Source organism: Antechinus flavipes, chromosome 3 (assembly GCF_016432865.1).
Source record: "Antechinus flavipes isolate AdamAnt ecotype Samford, QLD, Australia chromosome 3, AdamAnt_v2, whole genome shotgun sequence".
Lineage (NCBI taxonomy): Eukaryota > Metazoa > Chordata > Mammalia > Dasyuromorphia > Dasyuridae > Antechinus > Antechinus flavipes.
The window spans coordinates 90,303,913-90,322,956 of record NC_067400.1 but is presented as its reverse complement, the minus strand read 5'-3'; the positions used below and the strand labels follow the sequence as shown (position 1 = coordinate 90,322,956).

The window sequence follows — 19,044 nt, the reverse complement described above, 5'->3', positions numbered from 1 at the left end:
TTCAATGGATTCATGGAAGGAAGAGAGAGAAAGAGGAGGTGGGCACAAAAATATTAACTCAATGCTCAGTGCCTTTAAAAGAGCCAACAAATTGTTTTAGGCACATATTCACTTGCATATCTTGTATATCACCAAAGCAATATATAATCCTGTTAGAACTAAAAAAATTTTTTTGAAAAAATTCATCTCCCATATTCTACAAATGAGGAAAGTGAGGCACAGAAAAGACTGAATGGCTTGCCCCGAGGCACATGGATTCATCTTTTAATTATATTATGGGACATTATACTAACAGCCTACTTTTAATAATTATATAGAACACATTATTTTCCCAAAAAAACCTTATTGACATGTACTTTATAATACTCAGCATGTAGGCTGAAATTTTCAAATTGCCATAAAATGTTATCCAAAAAAAATGACTAACTTGAGGCAATAAATCAATTTGCCTGCCCATGACCCACATCAAAATTAAAAGTTTGCATTCCCTAAAACACTTTAGTTTCACTTTCATTGATAACTTCACTTGGTCTTTTTGCTTTTAAACCGTATTTTAAAATTTCTTTTTAAAAAAATTACAAGATGCAAATAGGAAATTATATTTAATTATCTTTGTCTTCTCTTTCTGTCTCATACCTGTTGCTCATCCTCCATGACGTTACTGGCAAATTCAAAGACTAGATCGTTCTGTTGTACAACAGCAGCCATAATAAAGCATTCCCCTTAATGCTTCATGAGAAAAAATTTCAGGTTCGAGTATCAGATGAAGATTTCAATATTCAACTTGCTGTACAAATCACAGGTGTCAAAAACACAAATTTTCTGAGTTTTTCAGTCTTTTAATATAAACAAAGGAAGCCTTCTTTTGACTTATTTTTCTTCATTTAGATGTCTTCCCCTGAAAACAAAAACAAGTTACTTCGTTAGCTTCCACTTAACATAGCACTTAATAAGTAACATAGCAAGAGGAAATCTTACTCAAAAAAAAAGAAAGAAAGAAAGAAAAAGAAAAAGAAAAAGAAAAGAAAAGAAAGAAAGAAAAAGTTAAATCAATTCTAGGGGCACCTATCAATGAAAAGGATCATGCATAAATAAATGAGGGACTTGGACTAGTTAGTCTCTGAAATGCCTTACAGCTATAAAACTATGTATATATCCAGAATATTTTAATTTTTAAAACATCTGATTAGCAAATGTATAATTACTACAAAGGCAATAATATACAAAATCAATTTATGCCTTTTACCACATTTTTACCAACCAAGTCAATTACCCACTTAAAAGTAGCATGAGTATAATCATTTTCCCCTTAGTAAAGCATCCCTGCTCAGCCTGTCCTATAGCTATAATCATTTTTATGTCATGTTTTCTGGTTCCATTCTAAATATTTAAGTTGTCTTTACCTTACTGTAAATAAACAGAAGACAAAAAGAACTTCAGGCCCTTAAGAAAAAATCTTCTGAGATACAAAATGGTGTAAAAAATGAGTTACTGTGTTTTTCTGGTCTTCAATGGTTTTTTTTTTTTTTTTTTTTTTTTTTAATGTACTGAAATGTACCCTTATCTCCAGCACAGGCTTGTGAGTAACAGGAAGGAAACAGCACTGACCACGTCATGGCAAATTAGAACATGCAAAGAGCTGCACATTATAATAAGAAAAGAGCATAAAGGCAACTCAAGAACTAAAACAATTCTGAAAAAATAGGTATATATTAATTATAAAACCTACCTCTAGAAATATATATAAAAGGGAAAGGATTTTTAAATAAATCCTGAGGCATCATTGGTCATAAAATAGGACATGAAATAAGTAGTATGAAAAATCAGAACCCATTAACATTTACTGATTCTAAATGATATTTCAGATGATAGTACTCATATTAGCCAAGGGATAGAAAGATTGGATATTAATTCTTTCATTGTTTCTTAAAGAGGAGGGCAGAGATCTAAAAACACATGTTGATGTGATGAATCAGTCGCCCTCAAAACTTTAAAAAACTAGCTAGGTTGTGCCAAGTCATTTACCCTGTTTCTAACTTAAGTAAAGTTCATTGTCTATTTTCTGGATACCAGAGATCATCAGCAAAAATATAGAATTCCCCAATTAGCAATTAAAACAAAATAAGAGATGGAAAAGAATTCACTCAAACACTGTTTCCTAAACTGAGTTGTAATACAGAAAATTCCCAATATTTCAAATAGTCTTAAAAGCTGCTATAAAATTTTAGGCAAGTGGAGAGAGAGGGAGAGTTTGCATAACTCTAAAAAAATATTCTTTCAAAATATGAAAATATATATGTAATTATATGATATCTATACATACCAAATATTGTACAAGTTATTTTTAAATTAGATTTATAGAAAAAAAAAATTTGTATACCTTTGTATTCAAGAAAACACCAATTAAGAGTAAACCATGACTGAGTCGAAGAGATAAGAGATGAAAGCTGCATAGTCCTTATCCTCAAAGGCTTACAATGAAATTAGTGGATAAGTGTGCACAGACAAGCACTAAGTTCATAAGCATATTATCTTCAGAACAGAGCATAAGTACCCTGAGGGTACAACAGACAGGCTGCATAAATGTAGAAAGGTGAAGAACAAGATGGTGAGAATAAAGAAGGCAAGCAAAGCCTAGTAAAAGAAATTTAAAAAGAAAAATCTACAGAAAAAGTTGATATTTTTATGTATAATAAAAACCAGTAGAAATTCCCAAAAAAATCTACAACCCCCCCCCAAAAAAAAAAACTATCTGGGAGTCAACAAGACACATTCAGGATTGCAAAAATTAAACTACAAAATGCTCTTATAAAAATAAAAAAATAAAAATTTGAAAAAAAAATTTTTTGAAACAAGGTCTCTATCTCAGCCCGTAGCCAACATCTCCCATACAAACTGATACAGGAGCTGGCCTGCCTCATTTTTACCCTGGACAAGTTTATCTTTCCTTAGACAGTCTTCCCTCTCCAATCCTATAGTTTTTAAGACCCCTGCAGCTTATTATGAGTGATGTTTTAATTGCCACATTCGTGGCCTTTTCTCAGTCCTCCTTCTTGTCCTCTGCAGTTATTTGACAATGTTGTTCTCCAGGTTTTCAGGACAATGATCCATCTTGGTTCTCCTTCTACCTGGGTGCCTTAATCAATCAATCTTCTTCATCATCTTATCCCTTTATTATGTACTCAAACCCTCCCTCCCTCTCCAGTCTTCCTACCAACATTGACCAAAGTCTGTGTTGTATATGTTCTGTATATACCTCCTAATAGATGGCAAAACTCTTCAAAGCGAGGGAAGTTTCACTTGTCTTTATATCCAAAGAGCTAACTAATACAATGTCTTACCCAGAGCAGGCCCTTCAATAATTCTTGAATGATTGTTTTTATTATGTATTTTGAGTTTTGACAATCAGGAAAACATATACTGCATAAAGCAATGTATACTCACAATTTAAAAATAATCATTCCACTTCATAAAGAGTCAAGGGAGAGAAAAAACTAGATGATTCTCTTATCCATATAGAGCAAACTTTTTTTGTCCATCTTTATAAAGTCGTGTTAATATAGGGAGCTAGGGGCTTTCCCATGACAAGAACGGCTCACCTAGCTCAGAGTTGTAGCTCTAAAATTGAAGGTGGCTTAAAACAGGGATATCTCCTTCTAAAGAAGACAAAAATAACTAAGTCACTACTGGGTCACCCTGAAGAATGTGACTAATATCTTGGTCCAGTTACAAATCCGAAATGTGGAAGGTGATAGGAAACCCTCACAAAGAATAGCAATGATCACTCCAGGAAGGGTGCCGGATTCCAGCTGCTGGGATACCATCTCAAGAAAAAAGAGAGGGGATCTAATTCAGAAAGGAAGTCGTAATCCAGTTGCTATGGCAAAAGTGAGGCAGACGGGGAACCTGAAACTCAGCACCCAAATGTCACAGGCACAGCTGGCTCAGCAAAGAGCCCTTAACCCACCCGGGAGGCGGGGAGGGGGCCAAAAAAGTGCTACACTGGAAGCTGCTTGAGTCTTGACCCCCATACTGAATCTGAGTTACACTTCCCTTTTTTGTTTACTAGCTTAACTCTACCACAAGACGCCTTTAATCCTGGCAGGGAGCAGATGGCAGCAACTGCCATGTAATAATGGAGAGGTTGAATTAACCCTTTGAATGACCCAAGACTCAGGACTTCTCCAAGATAATGCTTCCAGAGAATTAAATATTTAGAGTTGCCAGGGACCACAAGTATCAATAAGCATAGACATAGGCAATTTCCAATAAAATATAATCGTGACAATTTTTTTATTTTTAACTTTCTCAGATACAATTCTCAGAAAGTTAAAAGTAGAAGGTTTGGTGGTGTGGTGTTTCAGTTGTTTTGTCATGTCTAATTCTTTGTGATCCCATAAGTGGTCTGCCATTTCCTTCATCAACTCATTTGGCAGATGAAGAAACTGGCAAACCTGCCCAGAGTCACACAGCTAGTAAACGTCCGAGGCCACATTTTAACTCCAGGAAGATGAGCCTTCCTGACTCCCAGGATTTGGCACCTACTCTGCTTCCTTGCAGCCCCCAAATAGAATTCTATGTCACAGTTTTCAGCAGAGTTACACAAAGTCAAAGAAAGAAATATTAGGGAGGAGGGGAAGGTAAAATCAACTGCAGGAAGACAGAAAGGTTAAATAATATTGAATTGCAAATGAAAATCAAATAACAAATTTGTAAACTTCATTGATGTGAATCCTTTCCTTTTGGAAACTTTGTAAATTATGACTTTTTACATAGTACTATTTATTTTTCGATGATAAGATCTCAGATTCATAGACTACAAAAACATCTTTTTAACTCCATCCAATACTGCTACAAATCATAGGATTCTAGCATTACATGCAATGGGGAAACACTAGAAATTTCTCCAATTAATAAAAAAGAAAAGAAAAGATGCCCCATTTTCCCTGCTTTCATTTGTTATATTTCATTCTCCTTACCACTAATTGATATAGACTAAAATATCTAGCAAAAGCTAGCAAAAAGGAATTAAAAAAAAAAAAAAAAAAAAAAAAAAAAGCTAGGAAAAGGAATTGAGGGGAACATAGGTAAAGAAGCCCAAAAAAAAAAAAAAAAATCTGCTTTTGGTAGATGATACCAATGAACCCTAGGGAATCAAGAGAAATTTACTTGAATAAGAAACTCAACAAATTTACAAATAAATTCACATAAATTATCAGCATTTTGTATAATTCCAAAAACTCAGGTCAAAGAGAATTTTTAAGATTCCATTTAAAATAATTACAAATTACATAAAATACTTGGAGAGCCACCCTACCTAGACATACAAGGGAATTCTAGGAATACAAATCCAAAACATTCTTTATTGAAAACAAAGACAGACCAATTGGTGAAATGTTATTGGTCATGTGTATACTGAGCCAATGTAATAAAAATTACAGCATTAAATTAATTTATTACTTTTGGAAGGTGTCTAGCAAAAATCCTACTATGTATGATTTCTGCTAGACTTCATCACATTAGGATAAATACATACACTAGGATATGATCCAACTATATAAGTGACATATAAAAGGTAATATCTGATTTGTTTATCAGAAAAAAAAAACCAAATTACTTTTTTGATGTACAAGTGTGGGAAAAGTTATTAACTAAACAAGAGAGAAGGGATCAAAGAAGATAAAATAGACAAATTTGAATATATAAAAGTCAAAAGTTTTTGCATAAAATCTTCTAAATCTCTAAGAATGTAAGTCATTTCCCAGTTGACAAATAGTTAAAGAAAAAGTATTGGTAATTTCATAAGAAATCCAATTTTTTAATAGTCATGTGAGAGCCATTGCTCCAAATTACTTAATGATTATAGAGAAATACAAATTGAATCTACTCTGGTTCCCCCTCATACCTATCATGTTGGCAAACAAAAAAGGAAAAAGTCAAATACATAACTGTTATGGGAAAATGGGCACAATGGCATACTGTTTATCTAACCAAGAATTGATTTCACTGTCTATAAAGGTATTTCAGATAGTGCTTAAGCAGTCACTAAATTGTGCATGTCCTATGACTGGCAATACCACTACTTTAGGCTTATAACTAAGATCAAATAAAGAAGAAAAAGAACCCAAATGTCCAAAAATATCTCTAGTGGTGCTTTTTGGTAGCAAAGAACTGATAACTAAGAGGCTGTTCATCATTTGGGGAATGGCTAAAGAAATTATGGCATATGAAGGTAATGGAATACTCTCTTGCTATTAAAAGTGTGAAGTGAATAGTGTCAACAGAAATATTGAAATACCTGTATGAATCAGAATAAAGTAAGACGATCCAGAAGAACATTTTATATGTTAACAACAACATTGTGAAAATTTTGTTTGTGAAAGCCATAAGTATACCAATCAGCATTCCCTTGAACTGACAGTAATGCATGCCTCCGATCCAAAATCAGATTTTGATTTTAATAAGCATATTAGTAAAACTACATATTGAATGTTATACTAATCAAACTATCAAAGTGGTAATTCATAAAGCTATATGAAATAAAAACAGAACTATTGGAAGAAAAAAAATCAAGGGACTTTTTTTTTTTAAATCAACCAATAGTTATAATAGTACTTTCCTAGTCTCCAACGTTATCACAAAATATTGGTAGATGAATGAAATAGACAAAATAAGAATAATACTGAAATTAAAATTTCAGTGTAAGATAAATCCCAAAGTATCAACTAACTAGGAAAGAATTCACTATTTGAGAAGAATTACTGGAAAAATTAAATTGGAAAATTAAATCCGGTAATTCCAAACATCTAGGTGACTTGAATATTAAAGATCACAATATGAAGAAAATTAGAAGTACATCAAATACCTTTCAAATCTGTAGCTAGGAGTTAATTCTTAACCTAGCAAGGGATAGAGGTAATCACAAAAGATAAAATAAGGGTAACCTGAAATTTGTACAAGATACAGTGCAACTGGGATAAAAAGGAAAATGCTAAATCAATGAAAAAATACATTGTATCAAAAGTGTCTGATAAGTGTTTAATAGTCAAATACTAAATATACATAAAACCAAAAGCCTTTTTCCAATAAACAATTCTAAAAAGAATTGCAAATTGTAAACAACCACAAGGATTCCCCATATCACTAATGATACAAGAAATAAAAATCAAAATGACTAAAGTTTTATCATACTCAATAAGTTAGTAAAAATGACAAAAGTAGAAACAGTCAATGTTGCAAGGGCTATGAATTAGTTCAATCACCATGGCAAGATAAGCAAATAAAGTGCATTATTGTTAAATCTGAAAATTGGTCCAACCATTCTGGAAAGCAATTTGTTCATGTTTTTTGACCCACAGAGCTCAGTGCTACACAAATAACCAAAGGAGGTCAATGATTTTTTTTAAAGGTCCCATCATTCTTAATAGTAGCAAAAAGCTAGACGAAGTAGGTGATGATCAATTGGAGAATTTATAAACAATACTAAATTAATATAATGGGATATTGCTGGGTTGTCCTCAGACATATTATGAACTATAAATGTGAAAGTGACAGACATGGTCATTTTGTTGATTAGTTACATTTAATTATACTTTTCATACACCAAATGGATGGGAAAAACAATAGTGATATATCAGAAAAAGACTGTTTTTATACTTTTTTTTAAAAGGTCACTGGTAAACTAGGCATTGACCCACACTTAACACCGTGCACCAAGATAAGGTCAAAATGGGTTCATGACCTAGGCATAAAGAATGAGATTATAAATAAATTGGAAGAGCATAGGATATGAAAATATGCTCCAAATCATTATTAATCAGAGAAATGCAAATTAAGACAACTCTGAGATACCACTACACACCTGTCAGATTGGCTAGAGTGACAGGGAAAGATAATGTGGAATGTTGGAGGGGATGTGGGAAAACTGGGACACTAATGCATTGTTGGTCGAACTGTGAACATATCCAGCCATTCTGGAGAGCAGTTTGGAACTATGCTCAAAAAGTTACCAAACTGTGCATACCTTTGACCCAGCAGTGTTTCTACTGGGCTTATACCCCAAAGAGATACTAAAGAAGGGAAAGGGACCTGTATGTGCCAAAATGTTTGTGGCAGCCCTGTTTGTAGTGGCTAGAAGCTGGAAATTGAATGGATGCCCATCAATTGGAGAATGGTTGAGTAAATTGTGGTATATGAATGTTATGGAATATTATTGTTCTGTAAGGAATGACCAGCAGGATGGATACAGAGAGGACTGGCGAGACTTACATGAACTGATGCTAAGTGAAATGATCAGAGATCATTATACACTTCAACAACGATACTGTATGAGGATGTATTCTGATGGAAGTGGATCTCTTCGACAAAGAGATCTAACTCAGTTTCAACTGATCAAGGATGGACAGAAGCAGCTACACCCAAAGAAAGAACACTGGGAGATGAATATAAACTGCTTGCATTTCTGTTTTTCTTCCCGGATTATTTTTACCTTCTGAATTCAATTTTCCCTGTGCAACAAGAAAACTGTTCGGTTCTGCACACATATATTATATCTAGGATATATTGTAACCTATTCAACATGTAAAGGATTGCTTGCCATCTGGGGGAGGGGGTGAAGGGAAGGAGGAGAAAAATCGGAACAGAAGTGAATGCAAGGGATAATGCTGTAAAAAATTACCCTGGCATGGGTTTTATCAATAAAAAGTTATTTAAAAAAAAAAAAAAAAAAAGGTCACTGGTGAATTAAAGTAGGCTGTTGTCTATTATCAAGAATGACTTGTACACAATAAGTGATAAAAACAGTACCATACAGGAAACAAACAAATATAAGAAGCATAAGGGGTAATAGCTGCAAGTTACACAAAATATTTCAAAAACTGGGGAAAGGCGCTTTCAAAACATTAAATGAACCTCAATGGAGGATATGTCAGAAAGATACTGACAAGAACTACCTAGAATGAAAGACACGGATTGGTTGTGGACTGAAAAGCACATGTGGAAGAAGACAGATTATGTTTCATAATACTTTACTGACAAATCAGCATTTCCCACATAATTTCAGGAAAAACATGAAGCAAAGGAAATACTTTGTAGCTACCATTTTGAGTCCACTTTCCTTAGGGATCAGGATTGGTACAAAAAAGTATGCCCTGGTTTCAAGAAAATACTTATTTCTAAGTATATCTTTTCAATAAACATCCCTTTACAAAAGCTAGCAGATTTTAATGGCTTATCAATGATAATGAGGAGATAAAATTGTTCAATGACACTGGAAAGATTTTAATTTTGGCAAATAACGCTGGGGAAATAATCATTGGCTATTGAATATGGGCATAGCAGGAGAACCATAATAGCAAATATCTGCAGCTGTACATTAGAAAAATTCCACCACCTTTTAGGAGTAGCCCCTAGAGCTCTAAAGAAAAGATGTAGCCAGCTGAACTCTAGGGAAACAATCTAACAATTACAACCGTGAGCTAACAGTAAATCCAGTCCTATTACTAGGTAAGGTAAAGGCTCACCAACAATGTCTCCCAGGGAAGGTAGTAGAAAAGGAGACTAGAGCTATAAAGCATCATGGCATGGAGATGGTCAGAAAATAGTGGGTGAACTGAAGACATTGGGGGAAAAAAAAGGCAAGAGGTGATGAAAGCATTAGTAGCCACGTTACTAGAGATGAAGACAGAATAACAAGATCTGGCAAATGACTAAATATATGTTAGAAACCAAGAATCATACCAACGGTGAAAACCTGGGTGATTGGGAAAATCCTCTCAAAAGCAACTGGGGGAAGTTGAAAAGAGGGGTGTAGAGGAGAGATCACCATTTTTTTTTTTTGTCAAGACCCATTAGATGTAAGTGACAGTGTGAGGGATATCTTATATAATATAGCTGGATTTCAACAAGATTTTAGGTTTTAGAAAAGCCTGTAAAGATTTTAGAACTGTTGTTAAGTGAAGTGTGCAGAACCAAGAGAACATTGTACATAGGAACAAGAGTATATGATGATCAACTGTTATGGACTTGGTTCTTTTCAAGTCAGGTGATTCAGGCTGATTCAAATAGAGTTGTGATGGAAAGAGGCATTCACATCCAGAGAGAATTAAGGAGATTGAATGTGGATCAAAATATTCATCTTTATTGTTATTGTTTGCTATTTTTGTCATCCTTTCTTGTGTTTTTTTTTCTCCTTTTGATTTGATTTTTTTTGGGGGGGAGAGGGGTTGAGGGGGTAACTCAGCATGACAAATACAGAAATACATTTAGAACTGTACATGTTTAACCTATACTGGATTATTTGTTGTTTTGGCAGGGAGAGAGAGAAAAATTTGGAACACAAGGGTTTTGCAAAGGTAAATGCTGAAAATTATCTTTGTGTGTATTTGGAAGAATAAAATACTATTAATAATGTTCAGCAGGATCAGGATATTCTTATGAACAAAATAGAGGTGTGAATTCTTTAGTATAGTGAGCCAGTTTCAAAACTGGATGAATAGGACCTGGGACTACTACTAATAATAATGCAATCTAATTCTTCATCATAACTGCTTTTCTCTTGATCTTTTGAGGGTTGTTTTAGAATTTAGAAGATCAGCTTAAACAAGTCATTTAACTTCTCTGCCTCAGCTCCTACCTGTTAATGCGGATAAATTGTTTTACCTCTTTTAAACTCTTAAAGACCTTATGGTCTAGGAAAACCTCTAGTCCTCCATACCTGTGCCAGCACAGTGCAAAATGGACATGTCTTGAACCTAGTGGTAGACTATATGAACCTTTAGCACTTGAGACCACCCTGGTTCATTTCAGATTGGAAATTTTAATGTATAATATCAGCCTGAATTTGTCACAGGATTGTCATTAAAATTAAATGAGAAATGCAATTAAAGTACATTAAAAAGAAAAGGATATCCATTTCAATTTTGGATATGCTGAATTTGAAATATCTAGGGGATATCCAGCTCAAAATGTCAAGGAGACAGTTGGTTATTTATGACTGGAGCTCAAAGGAGAGACTAATTAAGATTGGTCATATAGATCTGAGAGAGCTATAAATTAAGATAAGGTGGAGAGGTCACTTGAAAGAGCAGATATATATAGAAGAGGACCTACAAGAAAGCCTTAATGGGGTCAGGATCTGAATAATCATCCAGCAAAAGAAGTTAAGAATGAGTAAGTGGACCAAAGGCCAAGAGAAAACTGTATCATAAAACCCCAGCAGAGTAATCATGAGGAAAGAGGAATCAACAGAATCAAGGGCTGCAGAGAGCACCAAAGATCATCCCAGATTCTTTGACAGGGAGGAACACTGATCAAAAATCTGTCGAGCTCCGGCTGGACAGACTCAAGGCAAGGATACCATGAGGGGTCTATTTCAGTAGTGCAAGAAGGCCTCATGGAAATCTGAACCAAGGTAAAGGCCATGAGAGAGGAGGAGGGAAAGGATGACTTAGCAACTAAGTGGACATAGTGGAGGAAGTAAAAGCAATAAGGGAAGGATGATACCAAAGGAGCAAGCTTAGGGTCAGGATGGAGATATTCTCCATAATAATAAGTTAGAAAGAAGGATACATTTACAAAGAAGATAACAGAGTTTGGTTTAGATATAAAAAGGTTGAGGTGACTATGGGACATCCACATGGATAGACATACACTAAGCAATTGGTTATTACAAAGGACTGGATGGAAGACCTCAAGCTGCCCAGCAGAAGTATCAGCTTAGAATTCTAGCTTGTCCACTTGCCACCTGTGTTACTTTGGGGAAATTGCTGAAGCTTTCTAGGTCTCAATTTGTTTACTTGTAAAATGAGTGCTTTGGACTAAAATTACCTAATTTCCCCTTCCACTTCTAAATATGTGATTCTAAGATAACTAAGCCCATGGGACTTTGAAGAGCTCCCTGAAAATATTTGAATGATTTGAATCTGATTTGAATGATCCAACAAAGAAAACTGAATTTGGGCAGGTAAGGGAAAGATTTCCTAGGAAATATGGGACTTGAATGGCAGAAATTACATTTACAGCAAAGTTTTATACAATATGACAAAATAAGCTCTGAATGGATAAGCAACCTTGACATAAAAAACCACGTTTGTTTAAGACAAACAAATATTGTAGAACAGAAGAATGTACTTTTAATACATACAGTAGTTTTAGAGGAGAATCCATAACCAAACAAGGTATAGAATAAAGGTATAGAATATACACAAAATAGATAATAAAGGGATTGGGATAAATGATATCTGAAGTCTTTTGCAATTCTAAAATGACTGTCTCATGAATCATGAACCAAGTTAGAAAATATAAACAATAACATAGAGAAAAACAATTCTAATCATGTCAAAACTCAACCATGAAATGATAAATCTTAATGTAAGACTGATGAAAAGGCATACTTGGCTTTTTTTCCCCAAAGGTGGTAGAATATGCTATCAGACATGATCAATGTGTCAGCTTGTTTTATTTAAATGTAATATTAGAAGGGAGGCATTAGGAAATGCTATTTCTGTAAAGCATCAATTAAACATTTTTTTAAATGTCACAGTCTTTTATTTACAGTAGATTGTTTATACACTAAATATCTCTGTAGTCAGAAATGAAAGGTATTTTAAACTCAATGATTTTCAAAAAAATCCAAAACGTCAATAATCTAAAATTGATAACTATCACTTCCATCAGAAAAGTCTTCTAAGGAAAGCGCTAATTCTCAAAGAAATAAATAGATAATCTATGATATGTAACGTTAACAGGCTATGATCCTCTTCAGTGGTGTGGATTATGAAGAGCTGATAATCATTAAATGCTCATGTACATGCTGTGTCAAGATTTTCATAAAAATACCAATTATTAAGTGTTTGTTTTAAAACAATCTCCAGCTGTACTGATATACAGAAATTATCCAATTTCCCAAACTACACATAAAAAAGGTATAGTTATAATGCTTCTCATTATAATGGGCTATAATTGGTATTATTTGACCAATACAGTAGTCCACTGTATGAGTGTTGCTCAAAATATCACCACAGTTTCTTATCTCTTTATGAAAAATCCTTTCAGCAAAATCAATTAAGGCAAACACCAGAACTTTCCAAGTAAAACATTGCAAATGATCATTTGAGTCAGTACCTCACTACTCCAAGGGCTTACCCATATTGAAACAAAAGAATTAGTAGAACTTTCAGGATTAATTATTCCAACACTCTCATTTAATAGATGAGAAAATTCAGAAAGGTCACCAACAACATTCTTCCAAATCACATAACCAGTAAAACAGACTCTAGATTTAGTGATTCTATTTTAATAATTATTCTTAGCAACTTTTAAAGCAATATATTCAGAAAGGTAGAAACAGAAGTCAAAAGCAAAAAACCAAGAATTTCTTTAAATGAATATACTGACTAAAAATATGAGCAGCAGAACAATCCCATAAATTATAGTACTCCTTTGACTCTACTAAACTCAAAATGCTTTCTACATTGTTTTCTATGTTAATCCTGACAACACCCTCATGAGGAAAAAATATAGCAAGTCATTTTCAACCATATTTTTGCACAGAGAGACACTAACACAGAAGGATGAAACTAATTACTCCCAAGGTCACAAGACAATTAATTATAAAGTTGGGTACTTCCAGACTATTACCTTTCACTGTTAGTAATGCTTTTTTCCTAATCTCTGCCATATTCTCTCCATCTACTAGCTTAATACAAACACTTGAGAAAGCATGTATGTAAAAAGCCTAGTATATAGCTTCATCATTTTTAATACTTTTAAAATAAAAGCTTAGATTTCTACTTCTTCAGCAGGGACTAATGTACACATTGCTAAATACTGCAGAAATACTTAAGTTAATAAGGACAACCTAAAAGAACTTAATCAAAATGAGGTCACAGAAAAGCTCTTTGCTTGGACTGCCCTTGTGATAAGTAACATGCTAAAACAAGGGCAGTTCTAATCCTGCATTTCTCAGAGAGGAGAAAGCACCCTTTACTGCATGAGCCTTAGCTGGCTAGCTTAAATTAAACCATTCCATAAATCAAACAGGAGAAACCAGCTGCAATGTTATTGACACCAGGCTCCAATGTCTCTCAAGGACTACGAACTGTGTCTCCTTCTCTAACCTGCCTTTTGATACCTTCTCAATTCAGAGAAAGGGCCCTACACACACACCCAAGGGGGGAGGGAAGGTGCCGTGCATTCTCCCCTAACATCACTTGTGGTATCCTGCATGTAGGTTCTTTTAAATCAGGATTTAAGCTTTCCTTTCTCATTCCTCGAAAACTTGGAACACCTTGAGCTTTCTGAAAATGCAGAATTTAATTTTTTTGTAGAAGAAAAACAATGCTTTTAACTTCTGGGTAGGGGCTATCCTCCTGTCACCTCCCCCTCACCAGCTCAGCAGACAACAAAGACCACAATCCTTCCAACCTGAAGAGGGCCTGAGCAACTGTAACAATCTTACCTTTGCTTTGACCACCCTAATTGTTAAAATATCAGTGAGATCCAAGAGAAAAAATCCGCTCCCCTTCAAAACTTTCTCCTTTCCCTGACGCCAAGCTGAACAGCCCCAGAACTCTTGGGGCCAATTGTAATGACTCACGGTCCAGACCTGAAATTCCAGTTCTTTTGCATTGCTCTAGCTTTCCTTCATCTGCCTGCCTGGCCTACCTGGTGTCCGATTACACAGTACCAGCATTTGTAGCACCTTGCAAAACAGCGCAACATATCACATACCTAGATCTGTCTATACCTGTTGGCCTCAGAATTAACCCTTTAAAAGACTGATTCTAAAAAAGAAACTACTAGCAAAAATCTATAGTATGCAAGGACAGTTATACTCACATAATCACTAAGAAATAGCTTATTTCACAATAGATAAGTGGTCAAAAGAAATTAAAAAAAACTTTTTTTAAATTAATAACTGATCATCAGGAGATATGTAAATTAAGACAACTCCAATGTTTTGGCCAAAAAAGATGAAAACAGTCAATAGTAGAGGGGCTTCAAGAAGACAAATGTTAAGCACTATGGTGGAATTGTAAATGGATCCAATTTTTCTGGAAAATAATTCAGAATTACAAAAGTCAATAATCCTAACTTTGGCTCCAGGGCTCTCCTGTACACATTCAAGTCAAAGAGGAGGGAAAAACCACATGTATCCTAAAACATTCACAACCAATTCCCCCTTGACATAGGAATGGCTGAATAAACTATGTTCGATGAACTAAATAGAAAATTAGAAATAACAAAGATCAAATTTTCAGAAAACCATAAGAAAACAGAACACAGATTTAATGCTAGAAAGAACCTCAGAGGACATACATTCCAACCCATTCATTTTACAGGACACAAAACTAAGACCTAGGGCTGTTTAAGGGCTTTGCCCTTAAAACAGAGTTTAGACTTATATGAACTGATATATAATGAAGTAAGCGGAATTAGTGGGTAGGGATGGAGATCAGTCTGGTGATTTCATTCTTACAGGAAATTCTCAATTGAGGTAACTCCCTCAACCAATACAACTTCACTTTCTCTATGAATTCAAAGTGACTTGTTTAAAACTACCAGGGCTATCAGAAGTGGAACCTGAAGCCAGGTTTTCCTAGATTTCAAGGCTGGTTCTCTGTCCACTATGCCATGCTGCCTCACAAAATAAATGAATTTATATATAACATACATACACACACACACAATAGCAAGAATGTAAAATTAAAACAAAATCAAGTAAAATGCTGAGTAATGGGAATGACTAAAAATGAACAGATAAAATGAACTTTCCTCCTTTATTTAGTAAATAAAGTATGTCATATTAACATCTACATAAGTGATTTTCAGTTGTCCTTTTAACAATTTTTCTTCATTATAATGCAGCACATGGGAGGAAATGGATATGACTAATGTTAAAACATAAGACAAAAAGCTTGTCACATTCAAAGGAAAGGATTTTTTTTTTAATTAAAAAAGCAACATGGCCCAAATGTTTTCTTCAGAATAAAGAATAAAGAGATTACTAACCAAAATTATATTTAATATCGCTTTTCTCATGATGCCTCTGAACCAATCAAAAAAAAATTTTCCTCTCATGGGAATCCAAAACAAACCTGTGACAAGAATGCACACCATTCAGAACACATAGACATATTAAAATGTCCTCCATAGCAAACCTGTTTGAGCAGTCAAAGCAGAAAGATTTTCCCCCCCTGAAAACAGGAACTAGCCTGTAAGAAACAGCCAAAGTGTGCTTGCAAAAGTGGTTTGTTTGTTTGGGTTTTTTTTGGTTCTTCCACTTGTATGTATCAGCAAAATCTTACTTATAATATCTGATCTGTTTGGCCGTCACCTAATACAATAACTTTCACAGATAAGAAAACTTAGGCCCAGAGAAGGGAATGCATTTAAATTGTCTAAGGTCATATAGCAAATTAGTAACAAATTAAAGGCTAAGTTTGTTAAATCCTAGAGCTCAGGTCTCTTGATCTGGAGTCCAGAATCAACACACATCCACATATCCACCCCACACACAAGAATGTCCCCAAAAACATAGACTTCAAACTGAACCATCTTATAAACATTAAAGCCAACACATAAGTATATCCATGATTTCATTCATGTGGGCTTTCCTCACATCTCTGCCAATGGTAATAATCCTTCCATGACTTAGATAATCTTAAAAATTCATCATCCTCTAGCCAGTCTGATGGTGTGTCTCTTTAGATAGGGATAAAGTGCTCCTCAGATTAGCCCCTAACCACAGTACTTTGCACCCAATAGGCACTCTAGACTTGATGATAATGGATGATTTCTAAGGTCCTTTTCCAGGTCTAGAATTCTATATGTGAATTACTAAATGATACCTTCTCTGTCTGGATATACATTTGAAGATCATCAATAGCCACCATCCATTGCCTTCACTCCTACATACTCAGGCTGAAGAACAGCTGCGGAAAATCATACCAAGTGGATTACAAACTTATGTTCCATAACTTCATCTGGACCCTTATGAAGGCAAAGTAATCCTTTTTCACTTCCCTAATTGCCTCAGGATCCCTCTTAGCACAGCAGCTTTTCCAAATCTTTTTATCTTTTCTCAAACTTCCCATGGCTCACTCTAATACCTACCAATCTCTCAGCTGACAACTTTACCCTGTACTTTACTAGAAAAAAATTGAAGCCATTTGCCCAGAGCTCCTCCTTTACCCCTGACTCACATGAACAAGTGGTCTTTCTCCTTGCCAAGACAAGCCCCCACAGGCAAAAGTGACCCCATTCCAATGTCTTCTGGCAGATTGATGGCCAGCTCCATCATCAATACCTTCTCACTCATCTTCAATCTCTCCTCATCTAGAGACTACTTCTCTATCTCCTACAAACATATTCATGTCTCTCATTCTCAAAACATTATCAATCCACCCATCTCCACTAAGTTATCTTCCCACATCTCTTCTCTCTTTTGTGGATAAACTTCTTGAGATAGACTTTTACAGTATAGTCTCCCACTTTCTTTTCACTTTCTCCAGTCTGGTTTAGGACCTGCCCTCTCCAAAGTCAGTTTAACTGTCAATGGCCTCAGTTCATTCCTCAAACCTCCCTGCAGCCTCAGACACTCAATCATCCTTCTCCCTCTAGGTTTCTAGGACACTTTGCTGGCCTCCTCTTGGCTGTCTGACCACTCCTCAGTCTTCTTTACGGACCTTTATTCAGAGAATAACCACAAAAGCTGAGTGTCCTGACCCTTCTTTTCTTCTATGTTATTTTACTTGGTGATTTTTATCAGCTCCCATGAATTCAATTATTACCCTCAGGGAGATGATTCTCAGTCCTGACCTCCAGACTGCGATCTGTCAGTGCTGACATCTTAGGCTTCAAGCTCAGCTCTTTGTTCTCATTCCCCATAGCCAAGGACATGTCCTCTAATGAATGTCACCCTCTTAACATTTCTTGTTAAGCTCCTTCCTCCTGCGTGGAGTGCTTTCTCCCCTGAATTCTGCTTCTGATCAATTAAAATCCCCTTTTACAAGAGGCCTTTTCAGATTCTCCCTCACTGCCAAAGCCTTCCCTCTCCCTCCAATTTCTCCTGTCTCCATTTTGTTTGTACAACGGTGTTCATGTGTTATCTCCTTTGTTGCACCACAAGCTCCTTGAAAGCAGAAGGTTGTCTTTTATCCTACTAGGTATGTGCCTAATACACAGCAGGTCCTCCCCATGGCTTCATCTAAAAACTACCTACATGTATTCTGTATATTATTATTATTATATGCTTGTTGCTTCTTGGAAGCAAGAACTGTTTCTTGTTTGTCATCATAATTCCAAATACCTAGCATATAAGCAATTGTATAAAGGCCTCTAAAATAACAGGTGCAAATTGATAAATGGTCAAAGGATATGAACAATTTTCACATGAAGAAATTGAAACTATAGTAGTCATATGAGAAGGTGCTCTAAATCACTAATGATCACCTTTCAGATGGCCTAAGAGGACAGGAAAAGAGAAGGATGAATGGAGGGGATGTGGGAAAGCTGGGACACTGATACATTGTTGGTGAAATTATGAATGGATCCAACAATTCTGGAGAGCAATTTGGAACTATGTTCAAAATGTTATGAAACTCTGCATATCCTTTGACCCAGCAGTGTTACTACTGGGCTTATATCCCAAAGAGATCTTAAAGGAGGAAATGGGACTAATGTATACAAAAATGTTTGTGGTGGCTCTTTTTGTAGTAGCTAGAAACTGGAAACTGAGTGAATACCCATGTGTTGGAGAATGGCTGAATAAATTATAGTATATGAATGGTATGAAATATTATTGTTCTGTAAGAAATGACCAGCAGGATAAATACAGAGAGGCTTGGAGAGACTTACATGAACTGATGCTGAGTGAAGTGAGCAGAACCAGGAGATCACTATATTTGGCAAAAAGATTATATGATGATCAATTCTGATGGACAGGGCTCTTTCAACAATGAGATGATTGATGCCAATAAATCTAATGAGTTCCAATCATCTGGTGATGAAGAGAGCCATCTACATCCAGACAGAAGCCTGTGG

The 19,044-nt window shown here is 35.2% G+C and overlaps 1 protein-coding gene across 4 annotated transcripts in view; it reads right to left on the bottom strand.

Moving 5' to 3' along the window:
* Nucleotides 1–19,044, bottom strand: part of ELF1 (E74 like ETS transcription factor 1) — an 81,838-nt gene that overhangs the window by 41,002 nt on the left and 21,792 nt on the right. For all 4 annotated transcript variants that reach the window (XM_051983876.1, XM_051983875.1, XM_051983877.1 and 1 more), the window contains exon 2: nt 637–898. In XM_051983876.1, coding sequence (XP_051839836.1) covers nt 637–708 — 72 coding nt within the window. In that variant the 5' untranslated portion in view covers nt 709–898. The remainder of the gene's footprint in view (nt 1–636; nt 899–19,044) is intronic.